A 24,776-nucleotide genomic window follows, 5' to 3' on the forward strand; every position below is an offset into this window, starting at 1 on the left:
CCAGCATGATTTGAGAATGAACATCTAACCATCTGGACAAAGCTCTCATTTTGGCACAAAATAAAAATCGTGCAGAATATTAAATATTTCTTCAACATTTTACATTACATTTTGTTTATTTTCATTTTAAAAATCAGATTTTATTATAGGCTCTATATATGAGAGAGAGAGAGAGAGAGAGAGAGAGAGAGAGAGATACTATTAGATAGATGATAGATAGATAGATAGATAGATAGATAGATAGATAGATAGATAGATAGATAGATAGATAGATAGATAGATAGATAGATAGATAGATAGATAGATAGATAGATAGATTCCATTCATAATTTAACTAAAAATATTGATATGTAAGATTTTATGTTCTTAAATGCTTTATTGCAAATTCAACTTTTCAGAATAACAAAGTCCTAAAATTGTTGAAGAAAACAACTATTATTTTGCATTGCAAAAACAAAGATATCCCATCTTTCTTGTTACAAAAAAAAATGCATATCAAATCATCTCTTAGGCAAAAGTAGAGAAAAAACAACAGCAAAACAAACACGTTATCAAATAAAAATACCTAAAAATAAAGAGCGCTATCAGTCTACATGTCAAAATACATGTCAAAATAAACCTTTTTTGTGATTTCTTTTTGTCATTACATTTAAATGGCTTCTTAATAATGTTTAATCATTACATCAACATCCAAATATCATTAAAAAACATACAATTTATATTTGTATTTACATCATCTTAACAAAACATCAATAATGGAAGCTCCTCACACACAAATATTGAATTTAGGTCTTGATAAGAGTTTTGATAAGAGTATTGATTGTGCATTAATAATCCGAGACATAATGTATCCTTCTCTCATATTACACCTACTGTATAATTACATTGAATGTTACACAATTACATTACACAACATTTTTATTCGATTTTGTATCTTACAACATGATCAAATCCAATAAAAGGTCATAAACTGCAAACCAATGACAATCTATAATACAAGTATGACTAGTCTCTCATACAGCATAACCAAACCTGCTGTCATATTTTGCAGTGCTGTAGCTGGTGTTAGTGGAGGGTGGATGCTCATTTTGGGTTTGGCCCACCTGGCTGTAGGCCACACCTGAACGGAAGCTGGAGATTCGGCTGGTGGGGCGACTCTCAGGTGCGGGAGCATCCTCTCTTCAAGGACAGACAGAAAATAAAAAGACATCAGAGCCAGATAGAGTCTCATTATCATCATCAAACTTCACATAATTGAAGGAAATGGATGGATTCATAAAGAAAAATGGAGGGGTTGATATCACCTAATGTCATTGGAGAACTCTTTCTCATGTCGATTCCAGTTACATTTGAAGATGAGAAGCCATATAATGATCAGAACGATCATGATGAGCAGTAAACATCCAACAACGGTTCCTGTGATGACCCCTGCTCTGTTAGGAGCTGTGGAAGATTAAGAAAACGATGATGAGAAATCAGTTAGCATAACATCACCGGAGTGTGTCTATATGCTTCACTTACGCTTCACAGCTTGAAGGTTAAGCCGACAGCTCTCTTTCCCAACAGCATTGGAAACTTCACAGGAATAGACACCGGAGTGGCTTACAGAGTGATTACTGATCAGAAGTTCTCCTGTGACTGAATCTAAATGAATGGAGAAAAAAAACAACAACTTTTATTTAAATAATTTAAAAACGTCAATTGTCCATAAATATATAATGTTTTATATATCTTTCTTTTTCTCATATGTAGAAATTTTATTTGAATGCATATCGATCACCTGTGACAGTTTAATATGCTTTATTATATTTCATATTATTTGAGTAACAACATCAGTAAAATATGAGTTTTGAAAAAAAGTAATTTCAGAATTTAGACATATTTATGTTTCATTTTGCTTGAATGATACCAGCTCAAGTGCATTAACTTTCTGCAAATCCTGATGATCATGTTCTCCAGCATGATTTGAGAATGAACATCTAACCATCTGTACAAAGCTCTCATTTTGTCACAAAATTAAAATAGTGCAGGATATTATAAATTTAATTTTTTTTTTTTTTTACTTGGCAAAACACCCCTTTGGTATATATGAAGAGTTCAGATGCAAAAGCCTCTAAGTGCCATATGAAATTTTCTTCTTAAATGAGCATTTGTATCAGGCTCCTATGTGTAGGTTCAGTAATTTCACTTTAATGGCAATGAATAGGTTGTTTTCACTGCTATTAAAGTAAAATAACTGAACATAAACATAGGAGCCTGAGAAAAATGCAAATTTTAGATGAAAATTTCAAACAGCACTCAGAACTCTTCATTATATTACTCTAATTAATGTCAAAACTAATTGACCCAGAGTAACTGTAACACAGGTGACTGTAATTGTGTAATTCACTATTAATATATGAAATTATGAAAGTGTTTGCTAATTTTCTAAATGACATCTTAGTTTTTACTTTCTTATGAAATATAAATCCGAACAGAAACATATTATTGTACACTGTCTATATACAATTATACATAACTTATTTAATCCTTGCTGAGCTTCAATGACAATTAATCAATTCCACCATGTAAAAACAATATATGACTTAAATGACATAAATGTTTTATTAAACAAATTAGATTTATAATTTTTTATTTGTTTTTGTTTGCTTATTTTATTTTAATTAGGTACTAATTAACTAGGTTAATTCGGTCATTTCAATGCATTTTAAATATTTTTCTCCACTAGACATAAATCAAATAAATTGTTATTGAATGCATGATATGCAGGTGCATCTCAAAAAAATTGAATATCATGGAAAATGTATTTTTGCAATTTAATAAAAACAAAAGCAAACTTTCTCATATTCTAGATTCATAGCACACAAACTGAAATATTGCAAGAATTTGTTTTAATTCTGATGTTACGACTTACAGCTTAGGAAAATAAAAAATTCAGTATCTCAAAAATTTAGAATATATTCTCAAAGCTGAATAAAAAAATGATTTACAAAACAGAAATGCTCAAGATCTCCAAAGTAGGTTTAATTATGCAGCCAATACTTGGTTGGGGCTCCTTTTGCACGAATTACTGCTTCAGTGCGGCATGGCATGGAGGCGATCAGCATGTGGCACTGCTGAAGCGTTATTGAAGCCCAGTTTGCTTTGATAGCGGCCTTCAGCTCGTCTGTATTGTTTGGTCGGATGTTACTTATCTTCCCCTTGACAATACCCCATAGATTCTCTATGGGGTTCAGGTCAGGCGAGTTGGCTGGTCAATCAAGCACAGTAATATCATGGTCAGCAAACCACTTGGAAGTGGTTTTGGCACTGTGGGCAGGTACTAAAGTCCTGCTGGAAAAGGAAATCAGCATCTCCATAAAGCTTGTCAGCAGATGGAAGCATAAAGTGCTCCAAAATCTCCTGGTAGACAGCTGCATTGGCTTTGGAATTGATAAAACACAATGAACCAACACCAGCAGACGTCACGGCACCCCAAATCATCACTGACTTCAAGCAGCTTGGATTCTGTGCCTCTCCACTCTTCCTCCTCCAGACCTTGATTTCTAAATGAAATGCAAAATTTACTTTTATCTGAAAAGAGGACTTTGGACTACTGAGCAACAGTCCAGTTCTATTTCTCCTTAGCCCAGGTAAGACGCTTCTGACGTTGTTTCTGTTTCAGAAGTAGCTTGGTAGCCCATTTCCTGAAGATGTCTGAGCGTGGTGACTCTTGATGCACTGACTCCAGCTTCAGTCCACTCCTTGTGAATCTCTCCCAAGTGTTTGAATCGGCTTTGCTTGACAGTATTCTCAAGCTTGCGGTCATTCCTGTTGCTTGTGCACCTTTTCCTACCCAATTTATTCCTTCCAGTAAACTTTTCATTTAAAAGTTAAACCCCTTTCAGTAGTGACCCTCTGTGAATTACCGTCTTTGTGGAGTGTGTCAATGATTGTCTTCTGGACAAGTCAGCAGTCTTCTCCATTATTGTGGTTTCAAAGAACAAGTGATTCCAGGAATGTATACTGTAGGGATGGTAATTTAATGAATCTCAAATGTAAATATTCTAATATTTTGAGATACTGGATTTTTGACTTTCATGAGCTGTAAGCTCTAATCATCAAAATTAAAACAAAAAAACTTTTGAAATGTTTTATTTTACATGTACTGAATCTAGAATATATGAAAGTTTAATTTTGAAATAAGTTACAAAAAAAAAAAAAAAACCTTTTCACAATATTCAAATTTTTTGAGATGCACCTGTATTGTATCATAGGCTCAGCATTCTTCTGCAAAAGCCGTAATTTAGATATCAATAGAGAATAACTGGAGAAGAAGCATGTCATTACGACACTTTACCAGCAGAGGTAGGACTTACTCTGAATGGCATCTGGAGGAATAGGCTCTCCACTCTTTCTCTTCCATGAATACAGCAGAGGTGCGGTGCCTTCATCTGACCTGCAGCGGAGAGATGCTGGTTCACCCACAGCTTCACCACCGTCAACCCAACACTTCGGCACAGATGGCCTCACTGCCATAAAGAAAAGCAAAAAGCAAAAAAAAATCTTGCAATCACAATCAACTCAATGCTTCAGCACAGGTGGCCTCACTGCCACAAAGAGAGTCAAACAACTGTTATAATTCACCCACACAAATTCAATGCGTTCTAAGAAGTGGTACACAGCTATTATCTTCAAGGACCTCTCTTTAAAATAAACCTTTCAGAGGAAAAATCATTTTCAAACTGTTTGGCCTTTTTCAATGGCTCTGAGTTTGCCTCAAGTAATTTCCGTTTCTATTGGTCGAATGAACTGATAGCCCCGCCCCCAAACACACACCATTGGTTGAGCTTCTTTGTTGCCATGTAGGGCTGGTCAGGATTCTTAAACATTTATACTGGTATACTTAAATGTTGTCTTTGCACATTAAACTGGGAAAGAGGAAAGTATTTCCATATCATAATTTGAAGGACATTTAAAGATCCCTCATGGAAATTCTGTTTATTATCATATTATTTGACCATTTTACCAGTTTTACCATTTACTTCACTGCATTATTCTGTATTTGTTATTAAGTATTTACCTGTAGTGGCTAATGAATCAGAGTCTCACACATTCACACAAAATATCTTACTTCCATGTTGCAAAATAAGGATGATAAAAAGACTGGGTATCTGTGACATTACCCATCACAATCAGTGATATTTTCCGGCTGTCCACTCCAGGTGCCTTTTTGACTTTGCACTGATACGTTCCAGCATGACTGGCAGTCAGCGAGGCGATCGATAGAGATGCATCTCCCTGGGAAGGGTCTGTAGCTGTGAAGTCCACTCCTTTCATAATATCAGAGTCACCATGGGTGTATTTCCGTCCACCTGTGTATGATATGATCTAATGGACAAAATATTGAAATATTAAAGCATCAATGAGACTGTTCAAAACAGTGCCTAGGGAGACTAGTTTGTCATTTATTTCAAGGATAGGAAGAAGTGACAGATCGCCTTACACACCATCTGGTCTTTTTTTGTGGTGTCTGGGCTGACAACTGACCACTCGATGTCAAGCTCGCCGATGTCTGCTTGACTTGACATGTAGGTGCAGTCTAGAGTAACCGGATCCCCTTGAGCCATCTGAATAGTTTGTGGCCCACTAGAGGTCACTTTCATTGCTGCTGTCACATCTGCAAAAGTATGGGAAAAGATTCATGTGCATCTATCTGCAAAATTCTCTGTTGAAAGAGCTGGTCAGTCATGACGTCAGTTTATATGCCAACCTGCAAGGCTAATCAATATCATTTATTTTGAATGAGATTTTTTTTTTAAAAGTAACTTTAAGCACAGACTTCATTACACATTAATTGAAAACTGCTATTCTAAAAAAAAAAGAAGATTTCAGAGGAAATCCATGGCTTGAAAATGCCAGCTGTCTTTTTTATGAATTACCAATGGACTACAAACATCTTCAAACTGTAACTGTAAATGCAGTTTACAGATAATTTTCTTTTAAATGTGATATATTGAAGCTTCAAACCCGAAATAATTTATAAGCATAGCTATAGTCTTCAAATTGTTCTGTCCTTTCTAGGTCAGTTTTATTCTATGTCCATTCAAAGTCCAAGGATGATCATTTTAAATTAGTCTGTAATTCCAAAATTTCTCATATTCCTGGTTTCATGCTGACAGTCTGTCCTGGTGCTCACTCATGAATGATTCATATGAGCTCATATAATGAAACTCTCCAAATGACTAATATCTGGATTTGGTCCAAATGCTTGTGAATAAATCCCATCATACATCCATGAATCGGATGAAGGAAAACTTTCAGGCCTAATTGAGGAACTTTTGCTGTGTTGTGAGCAGAATGTCAAATTAACCTGGTCTAGAATGTGTTGGAATTCAAGTTTCAAAGTACATCAAGTGTTGATTTGCGAAGAAACTTACTTGCTTCCAGAAAAAGCATGGCGAGCACAGTCAATATCATAAATGAGGACGACGGGGACAAACTTGTAAGAGTAAGACAAGGCCATTTCAGACATCTGTGAAAGATGAAAGCAAAAAGACAGCAAAAGCTAAAGAAGAAGAACATGACTGAAAGTGGCTGTGAGGAAGATAACGAGCATGTTTTGCTGGGTACCATATTATGAACACACAGTACCTTGTGTTGCAGCAGCGTTTTTGCACATTCCTGTTTGGACACCTTTCTTTGTGCCACTTTCTCCCATTCAGCTGACTAAAGTTTTTAAGACAAACGCTTGAGCCTAGAAATGAAAAGAGACTGCAAAACGAAGGATATATATTTTACACCAATAATTCACTTTATACTGAATTTTCACAAAATGACTATAAAGTATGGTTTGTTTACTTATCTCAAATGAAACCTTACATGGAATGCTTTCAAAACTTACTGGCAAGGTTCTCTCAAAGATATGAGGAAACATTCTTCCAATAATGTTTGTTAGAATATTTGTTCAAAGTTATCTGGTCTTTAATAATGTATTGCTTACAGAAGGTTTATTTTTTTTCTGGAACATTTTTGTTGGCCATTCACCTAATATTTTTTTTTAAATATTACTAATTTTAGAATGTTCAGAATGACCATTCAAAAGCAACGTTCCCATATTGTTTGCAAAATGATAAAATGGAATGTCCTTTACCAAAAAATTCTTAACCTAATTTGGTGTTCCCAGTCAAAAATTAAACTTTTAAAACCTGCTTTTAAAAATGCTATATTATCACTAAATCTCAGATTCAATCTTTTTGTCAACTTGTTTTATTTCAATTAGCACAGGTTTTGTATTTCCTTTTGGAGCTGATTGGTTGTAGGCCTCATTGATCTGAGTTGGTAAACAAATCCCAAAAAAGTTACTGATATGTTATTGAAATACCCAAAATGATCAAATTTTAGCAAGTTGTTATACTGTGTGAACAAAGTTAGAAGATTTTAGTCCAATGTGATAAAATTAACTAGCATTTTTGGGGAAAAGAATATCCTCTCTGGGTCAAAATGACTGGAAAAAAAAAAAAAAAAAGAAATTTTAAATGTTCAGATAACTTTTGGATACCTTAGCAAAACATTACAGCTTGTTTTAAATCACTTCAATGGTAATATACATGTATCTTACATATAAAAAGCAAAAATAGGACACAAATCCAGGAAAATTTTTATTCTACAGCAAAAGTCAAACCGTACCTGTTGTTACCCGAAGACATTTTTCCACAATCACAAAGCGAAAAGTTTCTTATCTACTTCCCTGTGGTGAGAAAAAAGGACATGTTGCTTTTTTTTGTAACGGACATGTTGCTTTTTTTTGTAACACACTCTATTCTTCCTCCTACACTATTTTGAGAGCCTGTACCCTCATTATTCAGCGAAATCTATCCTGTACCATACATTATACAACACAAGAAGAAACATTTTGGCTGCTCATGCTGATCGACCGGAACAACAGGTTCCTCTGTGTGCAAACGTTTATCTGAGCTAGAAAATAGGCCATAAAAAACACAGATATTTCTGCAATTATACATGGAGACTTACACATGGAGGGCCAGTTCATCTCTCTGCTTTAGTCTTCATGCACGTCACCTTCTGAATGGCTCCACTGTGAGACAACAAGTCTCCTCTGGTATCAAGTGAAGGTGGTGCCATGGTGATGTGGTCCACAGAGACTGGTCTCAGGTGACAACTGGTTACTCCACTCAGAAAAACAAAGGACAGAATAATATATTATTGGAAGGTTTCAGTATATCAACATGAAGGGCAATTGTTTAATGCAATTAAGTTTATTGACGATAAATAGAGTTTTTTTCTTGCAACGCACAGTGCATTTTTACCAAGCTAACATGCAGTGAAAGTTCATCTAAAGGTGCTTCCTTTACAAAGAACAGTGAGGCTTCCTCATGCCGCAATAAATAGGCCACTGCAACCTTATCTTTAAGAAATGCACTAGCTTTTTAAAAATCTAATGAGAAGATCATGAAAAAGACATACATTTAGGACATTTAGCAGCTGCTATGGCAACTTTGGCTTCAGGTGTGAGATTCAAATCGTTAACAGATGGCAATTATGCAGTTCACTAAGACTGCTGGGAAAAGAAATGTTTCCTAAAAAATATAAATAAACAAAATAACACTGTTTGGGTCAAAGGTTAGCAGGCTGTTCATAGTTAAAACTGCATAGCCTATAGTGAAAATATAAGAATTTTGAATAATTATGTTTTCACAGTAGCACATATGAACATGAGATCACAACTTTTGCTTCACAATCTACTATGCATTTTATTGTGCAGGTAACCTAAACATGTTTTCTTGCATAAATCTTCCTGCAATTTTTTTTTTCAAAATATTAGACTCTAAATATTATTTAACTTGACAAATATATTTGAAAGTGATCAAAAAATCCCTTTTTTTCTGACGGTTACAGTTTCTGTTGGACAAAACAATATTTTCATATTTTTGTAAATGCAAAATCTTTTGTTTTTCATAATTTTCTTAATATTTACTTTTATTTTCTGTTTAAATACACATTTATGTTTACATTGTTTGTAATTGCCATTTGGTTTGACATTTTGTTGTCTAATACAAGTCATTTTTTTCATATCTTTTCATTCATATCTTTCGTGGGGTTTTATATAATACTTAACACTTTTTGGGCACCCATAACCTAATCAGAAGTGGGAGGTCTGAGTAGGTAGCTGCCTTCCGGTGTCCCCCAACGATCCGCTTTATCAGGGCGAAGTGCCAAGTGCGTACTTTACATGGCCAGCAACAAGTGTGCGTAATAAAGCCGAACTTTCAACTTTCTTGGCTTTGCAGTTTCTCTGCAAGGACATTCGAGGAGTTGTATTCGCCTGTGCAACAGATCTGACCGCGCTGTTTGCTCTAGCCGCTGCAGGAATGAGTGAGGATCAGTTTGACGTGGTTGTGGTCGGCGCGGGCCTGTCCGGTCTCAGCGCGGCTCGCAGGCTGCAGAAGAGAAACCCGCAACTCAACGTCTTGGTTCTGGAGGCCAGAGGTGCGTCGCAGGAAGATATCCTTATTAATGAGCTATATAGGTCCGCTTGCACAGCTATACAAAAAGTATTTTTTCTCTCTCTCCTTATTTGCTGCAACACAGACCGTGTCGGAGGACGAACTGCAAGTAAAGACCTGCCAGCTGCGAATGGAGTTGACCAGTGGGACATGGGGGGACAGTGGGTGTCCAGGTAAGCATTTCATTAGTTATTGTTATTGCATGTTTCAATGAATGCCACTTTATGCAGAGTTGAGACACACTTTTAGACTCTTGTCTTTTTCTTCACAATACTATTTCTTACGCCAGATAACAAAAAATAAATTTCATGCATGTTCTCCACGTTTTGCTTTGGGTTTCCTTCTGGTGCTAGTCCAAAGACATGATAGCTGAATTGGAGACATTAAATTGTCTTTAGGTATGCTTGTGTATGTTGTCTCTGTGATGGACTGGCCATCTGTCCAGACAGTGTGTTTCCCTGTCCAAGGTCCAAAACGAGAATTTCAGCATAAGACAAACGGCATGAAAAATGGATGTAAGAGGCTTGATTGGGCTAAAAGAGTTGAGTGACCCCAAACCAGGTCCGAAATTAAAACCTGGGAAAAGTCAAATGAGGGAAGTTGTGGGCGTTATTATTTCCAATGCCTTGAGAAACACTTTCTGCAGCACCCAGCTTTTACGTTTTACTATTATTTTCTAGATTCTGCTAATTATATGAGTTGGAAGTAATACTTAGCCTATATTTCCATTCCAAAGAAGTCATAACAGCATGGCAATTAGCCTATATTTTAAGAACATTATTAAGCAGCTGAATTTAATTGAGTATTATTTTGTTCTATTCTATTCAAAATGTTGAAAATAACATTAAGATAATAAATGAGTAGGTATATTATAATAAGTTATTTTAATTATTACTGTAGTTATAATTGTAGTTATTTTAATTATTACTGTAGTTAACATATGGAACCTTATTGTAGAGTTACCAAAATACCTTTGTTCAACCTTTTAGTCTAGCTTTATTCTAAAGCTTACTCTTGCCTGAATTTTATGTCAGTGTTGTTATATTGTGTTGTTCACTTTTTAGCCGTCATTTACAGCTTGATCATATTGTGTAGTATAGTTCACCCAAAAATTCAAATTCTGTCATTAATTACTCACATTCATGTCGTTCCAAACTCATAAGACTTTCATTCATAGACAGCAACACAACTATCACGCCTAGAAAGGTAAAAAACTGTTGAATAAAGTCATATTTGTGTTTTCTTTGCATACAAAAAGTATTCTCCTAGCTTCATAACATTATAGTTGAACCAATGAAGTCAAATGGACTATTTTATCAATGTCTTTACTACCTTGCTGGGCCTTGAATGTGTCAGCTGCATTGCTGTCTATGCAGGGTCAGAAAGCTCTGTAAAACTAAAACTATATCTTTAATTCTAGGCTGAAGGATCAGATTTTTATTTTATTTTATTTAACAGGAAACAACACACATTTGTGAAGCTGGCCTTCTGAACCAAAACCTTACTGAAATATAGTGTTTGTGACAACTAGCCCCAACTTGCTTGTTTTTGAGGTGTGATAATTGGAACATCCCAAAAGCATGTTCAAGCCTACAAGGATCAAAAATGTGTTTTCAAGCGAGATGTGTATTGCTGTAATCCACTACCTGAACTATAAGAAAAATACCCCAAGCTACTCTCAGCGTCCACCGAGATCAATAAACGGCCGTTGCCTGGGGCTGTGAAAGCCTTCGCTTTAAGCAGACTTTTCATCAACTTACACAAAGTCAATTTGTAGCAGGCGTCTAGCTGCCTTTAGATGTACGAATGTGTGCAGAAACACGCTTACTGGTAATTTATTTGATTTTCACATCCTGTAGCTCGCAGACCCATGTCATGGAGCTTATTCGAGAGCTTGGTCTGGAGGTCTTTCCACAATACACCAAGGGCAAGAAGGTGCATCACGTGGGTGGTCCGCATGCCAAAATCAAAACGTACACCACTAGCATGCCGTCATACTCCCCGCTCACCCTGCTGGACTTCACCCAGATTCTGCACCGGGTATGAGAAACAGCACCATCTCATCTGACAAAGTGCCGGTCCACAATAGAATAATTATTTTTTATTGCGTGCTACAATGTGACTAATAGCCATCATTTCATATCTTAATGGATGAAGACTTCAGGTTCCATATCGTATCTAAGATGCATATTTACCTTGCACGTTCAGCCACAATAGGTCTTGTAGATCTGTATAGATGTGTGAAACCTTTTTAACTGCTATTTCTAAGAGTGGATTAATGGGTTTCTCCAATATATTGAGGTCATTTTTGACATCATGCTGGTTTCAAGCTTAACCATAAGATGAGAAATGTGTATATCGCCTAGATTGACCATCTTACTCAGACCATATCAGTTGAAGACCCAATGAGTTCTCCTAATGCCGAGCTTTATGATGGCATGACGCTTCACACCTTCATGGAAAAACATATCTGGACCACACGTGAGCATTCTGCATTTTCCGTTCATTGCATTAAGCAAAGTAGCTCATTGTGTCGATACTTATCTATCTGTGTGTCCTATAGAGGTAAAAGAGGAGCTGGCCTTGTGTAGCCGTATTGTGTTTGGCTTGGAAGCGTCTCAGGTCTCCTTCCTGTTCTTTCTGATGTACTCCGCTGCAGCAGGGGGCACCCTACGACTCCTGGAGACCACGCCTGGCTCGGGTCAGGAGTTCAGGGTCAAGGTGAGGGAGAGAGATAAGGTGGATAAATGACTCAGAGAGTGACTGAGATATACAAAAAGTATTAAAACCAAGTATTACAAAAGAATGTTAGCCTGTGTGTTTATGGATTTTTATCTTAATGGGGCTTTTTAAAAAATCCTTTTAAGGTGATTTTCAGCTGTGGTTATTATGGACTAATGTATGGAAAATAAGTTTAATAAAGATTTTTTTTGTGCGTTCCAATAAAGAACACACATCAGAATATGGGTTAGAAAAAATGAAAGAAAATACAATTCATATTTTTGAGAATTATCACTTTAATAAAAAGAGAATTATCACTTTAATAAAAAAATTATAAAGATCAATTCAACTGGCTTTGTAAAAAAGGCCTGCAAAAATGTAGAAAGAGCCAGTGCACGCAAAAGATTTAAGTTTTAAGCAGTTAATATAGTATAAAATGTAAAGAAAGGGAAAGTATTTATCTCCTCTCTCAAATTAAAATGATTAAATAAAATTAAGATAAATATATGTGTATTTAGCAGGGATTGGATTTTGCTAAATATGTCCCTTTAGACATACCTATATATGGGCATAAACGTATCCTGCAATTTTGGGGGGGGGGGGGGGGGGGGGGGGGGAGTCAGAATTGTGAGCTAAAAATTTCCAAATTAGTTTTTTATTTTTAGTTTGTGCCAGAAATGGGCTTCTATGTGAGCACCCCCCCAGTTTTAATAATTTTTTGATAATAATATAAAGAAACATAATTCAATGATACAAATATAAAAAAATATTATTAAAAAATACAAATAAATAACAAAAATACCGTAGAACTAACAAAAAGATAAATAAAAAATATAAATACAAATAAATAATACAAATATTGTAGAAATAACAAAACAATTAATAAAAATTATACTAATAAATAATACAAATATTGTATAAAGAGCAAAATGATTAATAAAAAATAAATAGAAATCGTAATAAAAAATGCACAAATAACAAAACAATTAGTATAACAATACAAATAAATAATGAAAATATATGAGATGTTGGCATAAAATAATGAAAGATTTTATAAATAACAAAAGATTAATAAACATAAATACATAAATAAATAATAATAATATCAAGTTTTAACAAAAATATCTATAAATAAATATTAAATTAAATATCATCATTGAAAAAACCTCCCAACGTGGCTGTGTAATGTGGGCCAACTTGGAACTTATCAAAAGCATCAGATATCAGCAGCTGATTTAGGGGAAAGGGTGAAAAGCAGCTCATTTCGAACAGCTTTTATCTTCTTTTCCTCTTTTACCTACTTTCTGTCAGCACTGTCAGTCTTGTTTATCTCTCCACCAGATTAGATCTACCCTTTGAGCACTGCGTATTATTACAAGGCATTTTTGGCACACAGGCAATGCAGTCTCACAACACAGATCTATCACCATGGCATGATACTTTTTTTTACACCAGATATTTTAAAAGTAATTTCACAATCACTGTGGCAGAGAAGAAGCCCAGTGGGGCATCGTGCCACAACACAGACATCTGCAAGGAGGAGTTATGGAGTTTTTCATGTGTTGAGAACAGCAGCTGTGGGTGAGCTCAGTGTGATTGGCCATCTCTCTCCACAGGGAGGCACTCAGCAGCTGTCAGAGAAGCTGGTGGAGCAGATCGGCGAAGAACGGGTTCGGCTGGGCACCGCCGTAACGACCATACGTCAGGTAACGACTCCATCAGCACGAGGTTGACACAGAGATAACGAGCATTTCTCCACCAGCGGTGCGAGTGATAAGTTCCTTTCCTTTAAACAAGATACTATTCGGAAACCAAGACTTGGGTCCCGCTGTGTGCTTTTCGCTTGTTTTGCACTGCCTCTTCCTTTCCATTTCTGTATTATACATTATGGTATGCCGAAGTGCTTGTCATGACTAAAATATTTAGATAAGCTAAATCAAATCCACTCCATTCGATCGCTCTCATTTGAGGATTGGTGACACAAAATCTTTTGAAAGCCTCACATCGGGGAATTAACCTATAATGTTGCTTTCTCACATAGAGAGGTAAAATCCATTAGCCATCTTAATGGTGTTACATCGACATGCCTGAGTAGAAAGTTTTACTTACCCCAACTGTTTATCCACATGAACTCATTGACTTATATCAAATAAATAAATAGGCAACACGTGTAACCCCACATCTCTCGATATGTTGTAAAAGGCAAAATACTTTTGCGTAATTGAATAATTGATTATATTATAAATGTCAAATATAAATATGAGGGAACGTCTATTTGAAGTCACTGTGTGCAATTTCTTTTTGCAAAATATTGTATGTGTAAAATAAGAATTACCTGACAAAGGTCCTCTGAGAAATCAGTTGTCTCAGGAACTGAGTTTTTGCTGTTTGTAGAGCCAGTGTTTTTGTTTTAAGCCAGTCAGAAAATGAACAAATCAATTGAAATTGAATTAAATTAAATGGCTTACACCACATTCAGCACCTTTAGGCAAGCAAAAAAATGATTATAAGTTATACGTTTCACAATAAAATATATGCAAATAAAATATATGCAAATAAATGCAGCTTTGATGAGCATAAGAGACTACTTTCAAAAATATATAAAATTAAAAAAATATATTTTAATTTTTTAATTTTATATATTTTTGAAAGTAGTCTCTTATGCTCATCAAGGCTGCATTTATTTGCATATATTTTATTGTGAAATATTATTACAATTTAAAATAAGTTTTTTTTTATAAATGTTTTAGCAGCCATTACCCCAGTCAGTGCCACATGATCCTTCAGAAGTCATTTTAATATACTGATTTGGTGTTCTAGAAACATTGCTCAGTGTTGAAGACAGCTCAATATTTTTGTAGAAACTATGATGCATATTTTTCAGGATTCTTTGATGTATAGAAAGTACAATAGAACAGCATTTATTTGAAATAGAAATCTTTTGTAACATTATAAACGTCTCTTACTATCTCTCAATTTAAGCAATAAAAAACGTGTAAGTGCAGCAAGGTCGCTTAACAAAGGTAGAGCGTTAAAAAAACGTACAGCTTAACAAAATACACACACAAAGATTGTAACGGTGGCAGCACCCAGGTAAACAGTTTTAGTGAAAAAGTTTATATTAAAGGGCGTATTCCAGGTTAGAGACTCCAGTGAATCGATGTATAGAAAAGTATTGTAGGAACTAGATTTTCTGGAGACGTTTTTGTGAGAGATTTTTACTTGCGCATCTGAAAACCGCCAAAACCGGAAGTGACGTAACGAGAGGGAGAGCGGTCCATTTTAACCATAGGAAAACAATGGATCCCAATGACATTTCGGACACTGAGGAAATTTTAAATGTTTATTTACACTGTATGATGTACCACAGATAAAATTATGAGCCTGCTATGCGGCCAAGAGAGCAGGACGGGCCAGGATTTGACAGAACAACGATCAGAGGAGACAAATTGAGTTGATGTGCGAGGAGAACAGGGCAGTCTTGCTGAGAGACCAGTGTTAGCTTACAGATATACACATGTTAGCTAACGATATGTAGTCAGGCAATAGCAAAGCTAGTATTGTTCATCTATGAGTATTGATACTTCCCAGTAACATAAACTAACAAGCGTTGATCAAGTATGTCGCGCTCGTTAATATCTGACAGTAACGTTACATATTATAGTGGTTTCTCATCACCGCAGTAGAGAGAGAGAGGGAGAGAGATACACGTTTTTGTTTCATTAAGTGTTTGTGTGGGAAATGCACGAAATTATAACAAATATTATTTCATAGCACTATGAATACCCAACTCAAAACACAACATTGCAACTGTTAATTATCAAAATATATATAGATATAGATATTCCAAACATATACTACTGTAAGAAAAATATACAATCTGACCCATTTAAAAACATTTAACAATCATTAATGTGTGGGTATCACACTAATGTGTTGTTAAAGTGTGTTAAATCGTGAATGTGGTGCTAGATATACACCAACAGCCTCATCTTGTTGATCCTCTGACTGGAGGGATCTGGAAAGAGGAGCAGGTGTAGTGGACATAACATGACTGTGTTCTCATGGAGCCTGTGGTGACCTGCAGTATTCCTCTCTCAGACGGCATATGCTGGGAGAAGCAAACACAAGTTTAATTAATTTGCTACATTTATATAGCGCTTTTCTGGGTACTCAAAGCGCTTTACATAGAAGGGGGGGAATCTCCTCAACCACCACCAATGTGCAGCATCCACCTGGATGATGCGACGGCAGCCATATTGCGCCAGAACGCCCACCACACACCAGCTTATTGGTGGAGATGAGACAAAGTGATGAGGCCAATCAGTGTATAGGGATGATTAGGAGGCCATGATGGTCAGAGGCCAATGGGGAAATTTGGTCAGGATGCCGGGGTTACATCCCTACTCGAAGGACATCCTGGGATTTTTAATGACCACAGAGAGTCAGGACCTTGGTTTAACGTCTCATCCGAAGGATCACATTCACTGCTGACAGTGCTTTTCCACTTGGCCTCCATCACATCTGTGTCTCCATTAGGAGTGGAAGCTGCAGTCCAGTAGAGGTGATTCATAACAGCTGGCCTCCACTGATTCAGATCTTCACACTCCCAAAGCCTTATAAACACACAACATGACAAAAAAAATGACCAATTAGCTGTGCAAACAATGTTACTAAGCTGTCACTTGACTTGATGGTTATAATATTAGCAAACTGAGGTTAACTTACAAGCTATGCCTTCTCATATGATAATGTTTTTACACGGTTTTAAAAAAAATATAACGATATTGCTAATGCTTACAAGCTAGCTGCAGTGCTTTACAACAACTTATCTACATTTCGTTGTGTCTCATTATTTAAATAATTATGTTCACTGATTTGGTAGTTAGCAAATGTTAAAAAAAACAAGACTTACACAAGCTTTACGGTGCACAGTTGACATTTTCGTGGAGCAGCATCTCTGTCGGATCCGTGAAAATCATGTCTCCCGCCGGCGGCCGAACACAGGATGACCGAGACCCGTTGAAGTTGCTGTGTGCACCGAAGGAACCGCACCAGCTCGGAGTCTCACTCGCTTCTTGCTTCGGTATCCCATGTTGAACTGCATCATATCGCCGGGATGATAATCTTCCGGTATGAAGTGATTGCTAAGTTACACACCACTGTGTTTTCTCAAAGCAGATGCATTAGTGAAGTCCCTTCACCTGCACAATCGCATCGAGGCCCGGAAGATACCGTCCTATTTCTTGTTAGGAAACCTGTGGACTTGATTTCCTGACAGGCTGGAGTTTGTGCAACCTCCACAAACACAATCATTTACCATGACTATGATAAATTGAAATAAAAATAACTACCGAAAACACACTGACTCGCACCCGCTCCCACTGAATACCAACAGAGCGCAGCACACAACTCCCTCTCGTGATGTAATATGACGCGTTGTTGGAAAAAAAGCGCTTTTTGAGAACTGTCAAGGAAAGCGTCACTTTTTCTTCTAAATTTGTGCCCTCATGCCTTGTAAAACATTTTCAAATCCTGCATTAACGGTTCATATGATACTTTCCTTCAAGGTTATATATTCAGTTGAAAGACAAGAATAAGCCTGTCAGAAAGTAAACCCAGATAGCCTTGAAGAGCCACCTGTTGCATACAATATCACAACTGCAGGGAATATTAATAATATTCCGCCACAAGATCAAATACAATTCATTGAAAACACATAAAAAAATAAATTTTAAGCTGGAATAAATTACAAAGAGAGGGAAGTAGCAAATGCCAGTGCTTGGCAGCGATGATACAAAAAGATTCAGACTCTAGGAGCGGACTATAAGCCAAAGTTCAGATGATCCAAGAGATCAATTGGGCAGGTGAAGTAGGTCTGATAGATGTAGAGGTGCAAGACCATGATCGTGAAGATCATGGAGAGGAGTAGTTATGTGAGCAACTACATTTAGCCGAGGTGAGCATACTATTACATACTGTACTGTAGCCTTTTGATAATTTTTTTTTTATTTGTCCTTTTCCTAAATAAAACAATTAATTTCTTATCTTACCTTGACATTAATAAATATTTTTTACATTATATAAATAAATCCATCACTAAAATCTGTCAACCATCTTTTTGATTTTCCAGGTAAAATGCTGAATGTATGTGGGGCCCAGCAGGGTAAAGATGTGTTTAAAGGGCACCTATTATGCTCCATTTTACAAGATGTAATATAAGTCTCAGGTGTCCCCAGAATGTTTCTGAAGTTTCAGCTCAAAATACCCCACAGATCATTTACTATATCATTTTGAAAATGCCTATTTTGCGTGGAAACAGAAACACACTGTTTTCATGCATGTCTCTTCAAATACCAATGAGCTGCTGCTCCCCACTGCCTTTTCCAGAATAGAGCTGTGCCATTACAGCCCTTAGCTCAAATACTCTGTCAAAAAAACATCTGTTTGGTTTTGATTGTCATGTCTATCACACTGAAATCACGTGTTTTGAAGCCATATCAGTTTAAACTTCTGATACACAGTTTTTTTGAAAGCACACATCTGAAGCACACAAACAGAAAGAGGCTGTAACGTGTCACATACAGACAAGTTTATGTTAAAAACACACAAGTTACAAAACACAGTCGGTTGTGTCTGTGAAAGTAAACAACTGGGAAATAAATCACATGTTTATATTAGATCTGTGTATTAAGTGACAACAGCGTAATATATAATACTTACTGCTGTCTACACTGTTAATATGACCCAAACAATAAATTAAAAACTGAAAATCACTTACTGCTCTGGACTGAACAACTTCTATGGCTTTAATAAGAAGACATTTCTTACTTAAAGGTGGGGTAAGCGATTTCCGGAAGCCAATGTTGATATTTGAAATCACCAAAACAAACACGCCCCTACCCCAAAAGGGTCTCGCCCCTATTTTGATAGCTCCGCCCCACACATACGCAACCCAGGCAACGATTAGTGAAACAAAGCAAAACTATTGTTAAACCGCGTCTACACCGGATGCGAGCGGCGCGACAAAATACTATAGAAGTCATTATAATCAGTGGTGCTGTCTACACTGGATGCTGCGCGGCTCTACAAATCCTGACAGAATACTTCTGCCGTGTTCTATTTATGACGTACTGACACAAATTCAAATGGTTTTCAACATTTGACTCATTCCTTGAGTTCTCTCCAGCACTGGAAAGCTGATCCGATATTTACACGGGTCCTACTTCTTGCCTTATCATTCTGCAGACGTTATCCGCTTTCTCTGTCTTTCTGTCTCTCGGCTCGGCTGTTCACTGTATGCTCTCCTCCATATCATGTGTAGACACGCCCCTTATTGCTGATTGGCTACAAGTTTGTTTTGGTACTCAGCCCAGACTCAGTTTTCTAAAGCGTTTTTGAAAAATTACATACCCCACCTTTAAATGCTACTCTTAAATGCTCTAGCATGAAGATAAACATGGCGGATTATGTGTGGCTCACTCAGGTCTCTGCTTTCTATCAACAGTTGTGGGTAGGGCCTGTAAAATGTATCGCCACATTTGACGGATTCTGTGAAAAGTTTGTTCCAAGACACTGCTAGATATCTCAAACTAGGGATGGACGATATAGCCTCAAAATTATATCATGATATTTCAAGAATATTTGCGATAACGATATTTATAAAAATAACCAATTACCATGGAAAGTAAGTACTGTGTTACTTTAAAAAAAAAGTTCAAACATGTCTAAATAACTTGGATGCCTTCATTATTAAATGTTAAATGAATGAAATGGACAGTACATGGAATAAATAATTTTCAAACATTGTACACCTATAAAAAAACTATTTAAATATACTCATTTAACACTGATTTTTTTTAACATTATAGCAGAGATTATACCAACAATTTGGTATAAAAAAATACCAGCACAATTTAACCTAAACTTAATAAGTTAGTAAAATAATATTTTGTGGCCACCATTTTTGAGACCCCCTTCATGCAAATAAATGCAGCTTTGCTGAGCAGAAGGGAATTATTTTAAAACATTAGAAAATATTAAATATTACAGATCCCAATTTGAACACTATGTGTGAAAGTTATACTAAATGTATTAATAGAGCTGTTGTAATAATATTGTCTTTTTAATTCTATTTAACAGAACAAAAGTAAAATTACAATACTTACATTTATGAATGTTGATGGAGATTTTATGTTGATGGAAACCCGCAGGAAGACCTCAGTGCTTCTTTTTGTTGACAGCAGCAGATTTATAAATTATTCTCATTACTAATTTGGGAAGATGCATCACATAGTCACATGCCTTGTAAAAAATCATAAAAGTGTTACTGAGCATTGAGCAACTGGCGAGTAACACAGTTTCAGCGCAGATTTCCCTTGCGGTTTGGACTTTGAACCCTGGCTAACGAGACAGCGCCACGAGCTCCTGCAGCGCTGTTTGAACACATGCAATTCATGTGTGTACTAGAAAACATAACGTTCTGCAGTGAATTTAATTGTTTAAGGCAATTTCGCGATTTTAATCATCATACAGCAACAACCACCCCTTCCTCTTCTCATCGGAGACATGCGATGCAGTACTAAACGGTCTCTCGCTGTTGGTGCTTGTAATGATTTTTGTGTCTTTCTTGGACAGTTTTAAATGCTTCCACACTGCCGTCATGTTTTCTACATTAGTGCGCGCCTCTATTTGATCGCGTCACGTCATTGTTCAGTACAATTTATTAGGGCTTTTTGTTTATTTTCGGGCGAATAATTTTGGCTGCCAAACAATCGGTGCATCCCTAGTAGGCCTAAATACGTCATCACGTCGCTATATCATGGATATCGCGATATGGCACTTTTTTATCATGTAAAAATGTATACCGGTATTATCGTGGACGGTATGATATGGCACACCCCTATCTCAAACCTTGTAAATATTCAGTGGTGAATATTTATCAATATAGGGTGGTTGTGTACACACACTGCCAACACACATTTACTTCAAACAACATGTAAAACTGAATTTTGCATAATTGGTGCCCTTTAATATGCCCCCTCGTCCAATAGCTCAGGATAACGTTCATGAATGTCCCAAATGATAACCTGCCCAGGGGTTTGGCCATAGATTCACATTTGGTAGCTGGTCTCCTTTATAAATAGTTTTTTATTAGAGGTAGCACTCATATTTTTATCTGTAGCACCTTTGGGAGTCCTACATACTGTAACCGCCAGTATTCATTTATATCACAGTCCGGGCAGTAGTGCAATCTGTTTGGGAAGGCTTTATGACATATTATTGCCAACATGCCTAACCAGTGCTAGATCTGTGTGTGTGTGTGTGTGTGTGTGTGTACTGTGTCAAGCCATGTTCAATCCATAATTCCATGAATTTCTCCCTAGGGAACAAGTTCATGTAACAATTCTCTTATTGTGTTGACTGACTACAGTTTCCTTCACAACAGGCCATTGTCAGTGTCGTTGCTATTCTAGTTAGTTTCAACCTCACAATAGCAGCCTTTATCTGGTTTAATTTTTTAATCAATTCTAATTTGTTTTTCTCTTCCAGAATTCAGAGAATATAAAAGTTACAACTTCGGCAGGCACAGTCACTTGTAAAGCTGTCATTGTTGCGTGTCCTTCTCACTTGGCAGGTTAGTGCACATACACACACGAGTCTATGTGAATCACATGGTTTGTATAAAACAGTCTGTCGAACTGACCCCAAAACAGCAGTCAATCATGTGCCCCCTGTTGTGCACTTCCTCCTGGAGTACCACCATCCAGGCTGCAAGTTTGGCTGCCACGTTTTGTTTAACAGATAGTGCTGCGCAGTCTGGCGAGGACACTTTTAATGTGACGGATCTAAGGACAGCTCTGAATTACGCAGAGTGCCTGAACTGCCATCGTCCTTCTGGCTCTAAATCAGAATTCGAGGATGGCAAGCTGACAGGTGACGGGAACTCTTAAAAACTGGAGACACTGTTGAGATTAGACAGCCGTCCAAAATGCATTCAGCGATTAAATAATGAAGGCAGCGTGGCTTGAAGTCAACCCTCTGGCTTGTCTTCTCTTGTTAAAAAAACTGAAAACTTTTTTAACAGTCTTACTGGGATTCAGAACGCATGATACAATTTGCACACATATAATTGTATATATTACGTATGAGACAATGCACAATTTTTTTTTACATTTTTAAAAATTAGCTTGAAAAATAATTCATAAAATACAATTTGATGCCGACATTTGATAATAAAAACCCCAAAACAAAACCCACCAACAATCTCTTAAAAGTTTTGCAAATTAAACTTGAGAGTAATGACAGTCAGAGAATAACCTTTTTTTAGTCAATTACTTGAACAAAGCTAGTAACTTCATCAGACATGGGATATAGAGAAACAAGTCATATTCATATTTCACATATTTCATATTCACATTCAAGTCATTTTCATATTTTTTATGAGCTTGAATTTTATCTGCTTTAACTGAATGGAAAAGCTGTGAAAGGATTAGTTTGTTTTATGAATGACATAAGTGAATACTGGGAACTGCAAGAGGGTGAGAACAATAATAAAATTGTGATTTGTTTTTTGTTGGTTGAATTGAATAATTCACCCCCCCCCCCCCCCCCCCAGATAGTTCTACTATTGTAATATTTTGTAAACGTTAATATTTATTATTACTAATTATATAAGTAATAATATTATTATAGTATTAATATTATTATATTAATATTATAGGTTCATAATTTTACTTGGGGGGTTTTGATCTGAAAATGTCTTAAATATAGTTGATTTACATTAATGTATGTATTATTACATGTTAATAGTATGAAGTATTATTATTATTATAACATGTTATTAACATATTATTATGATGTGTATATATATCATTACTAAATAATTATTTAATTCCTTTTTTTTTTTTACTTCTCTCTGTGATGTACAAACTGATCCGCTCTGGGAACTGAACACCTACAGGGTCTGTAACGCCTATTGACTCACTCACTGGAGTGTTAGCGTGTCCCACTGTGTGTCATCTTGTCATCTGGGCTGATGTAGACCAATGTTTTAACCTCCCATCCATCTATCTTTTATAATGAGTGAAGTCACTCCCCCACCACCTCCATTTCAATGATTAATGAACTGCTTGACTTGATAGTACTTTATTGTGCTTCATTTTGCCATGCCAGGTAATTGAAAACTTATGTTCTACTGGCAGCCCACAAGAGCTGCCTCTCTATGTATATTCTCATTATTGAGTTTCATATTATATTAAACATTTAAAGGAATAGTTCACCCAAAAAAAAAAAATGTGACTTCAGTATCATTCCAAACTCATTTGTTGTTATTTTCCCATATGTTTTTCCAAATCTCCTTGCAATTCAAGCTCAACACAAGTAGCATAGGTGTGAAGTAATAAGGGCAGTTTGTGTAATACTTCACTGTGCTTTTGTGGTATTATTAGACCTTTTTAGAACCCATGAACTGCTGTTGCACGTTAAGAGATGCATTTATTTTCTTTCTTTTTTTCGTTACCAAAGTCTACTAAAAGTCTAAAGTCTACTTTTCTGTTCCACAGATAAAACAAATAGCAACATACAGGTTTGCAACAACATAAGGGTGAATAAACAATGACCGAATATTAGGTTTGGTGTGAACTATTCATCTAATAGGACTCGATGTAAATTAGCCACTCTTCCCCTGGCTTTACAGTCAGCGATTTAGATATTTGTTTACTTTAGAGGTCGCAGGGAATGCCAGTCATGAGGAAAGTCAGTGAGACGGACGTCTTCTAGCGATCGCTTTAAATAAGCGTGTTAAACCTTATATGCAATCCTGGATTTCTCTGTCAGTTGGGGAGAGGACAGAATATGAAATGTGGGTGTGCGTGGGCAACCATGAGAAATTAACGTGTGTGTGTGTTTGCTGGGATTGTTGTGCGTGGGCGCGTGTGTAGCTGTATAAACCCATGAAGTATTCATGCTTTGCTGCACCAAGCCTACAATATGCCTGCGATTAGTCAGGTTGTGGGATGTATTGGCTTTTTGTCTTGGTATTTTGGTTGGCGTTCGGATGCTCAACTGAGTTTGGACGCGTTCCTGCGGTGGGTTAGTGGCATGTTCGAAGCATAACCGGGTGCAGCTGGTTGGATGCTATATATAACTCCCAAGTCTTCCTCCAAAATGCTGTACCTGACTAAGCTGGCACTGCAGCTGCATGCAATTTGAGCTGACTGGCAGAGAAAACGGTCCCCGGCCCAGCCTCCCATCGACTCCACTTTGATGAGAGAGCATCTCCAGTGACGGCGGACTACAGTGGTGGCAAGAAACCTTACAGACGCGTCACTCAGAGTTTTACTTAGAGGACTTTTTATACTGCAGGGAAGCATTAGCATCCGTTTGACTGCCATGACCTATTTTTAAGGTGTTTACAACCAAGTATAAGCTGATTTCTTTTTGGTTTAAAAGTGCCGGGATGTTTCCAGTTTCCCTGCGCTTTGGGAATGCTTTCAACAGCACAGGCTTTATGCCCAAACCTTTAATTAGCAAACTGCTGGTATCACT

General features: G+C 36.6%; 2 protein-coding genes across 2 annotated transcripts in view; one reads left to right on the forward strand and one right to left on the reverse strand.

Annotated features, from left to right (window-relative positions):
• Positions 1-848: 848 nt before the first annotated feature.
• On the reverse strand, positions 849-9,151 carry LOC306865993 (coxsackievirus and adenovirus receptor homolog). The gene is made up of 10 exons (XM_079410918.1): positions 8,014-9,151; positions 7,669-7,729; positions 6,634-6,753; positions 6,420-6,514; positions 5,490-5,659; positions 5,166-5,370; positions 4,359-4,511; positions 1,522-1,644; positions 1,305-1,443; positions 849-1,179 (listed from the first exon to the last, which is right to left on the reverse strand). The coding sequence occupies exons 2-10, from the start codon at positions 7,686-7,688 to the stop codon at positions 1,014-1,016; spliced, it is 1,191 nt and encodes a 396-aa protein (XP_079267044.1). The 5' UTR covers positions 7,689-7,729; positions 8,014-9,151; the 3' UTR covers positions 849-1,013.
• The window catches only part of LOC306865991 (putative flavin-containing monoamine oxidase A), a 43,024-nt gene continuing 27,388 nt past the window's right edge, over positions 9,141-24,776 (forward strand). Inside the window, exons 1-7 of the mRNA XM_079410916.1 lie at positions 9,141-9,489; positions 9,592-9,679; positions 11,366-11,546; positions 11,873-11,987; positions 12,070-12,227; positions 13,844-13,933; positions 21,780-21,864. Of these exons, the coding sequence (XP_079267042.1) occupies positions 9,372-9,489; positions 9,592-9,679; positions 11,366-11,546; positions 11,873-11,987; positions 12,070-12,227; positions 13,844-13,933; positions 21,780-21,864 (835 nt within the window). The 5' untranslated portion in view covers positions 9,141-9,371. The remainder of the gene's footprint in view (positions 9,490-9,591; positions 9,680-11,365; positions 11,547-11,872; positions 11,988-12,069; positions 12,228-13,843; positions 13,934-21,779; positions 21,865-24,776) is intronic.

The sequence above is a fragment of the Barbus barbus genome (genome assembly GCF_936440315.1).
Source record: "Barbus barbus genome assembly, chromosome: 47".
Lineage (NCBI taxonomy): Eukaryota > Metazoa > Chordata > Actinopteri > Cypriniformes > Cyprinidae > Barbus > Barbus barbus.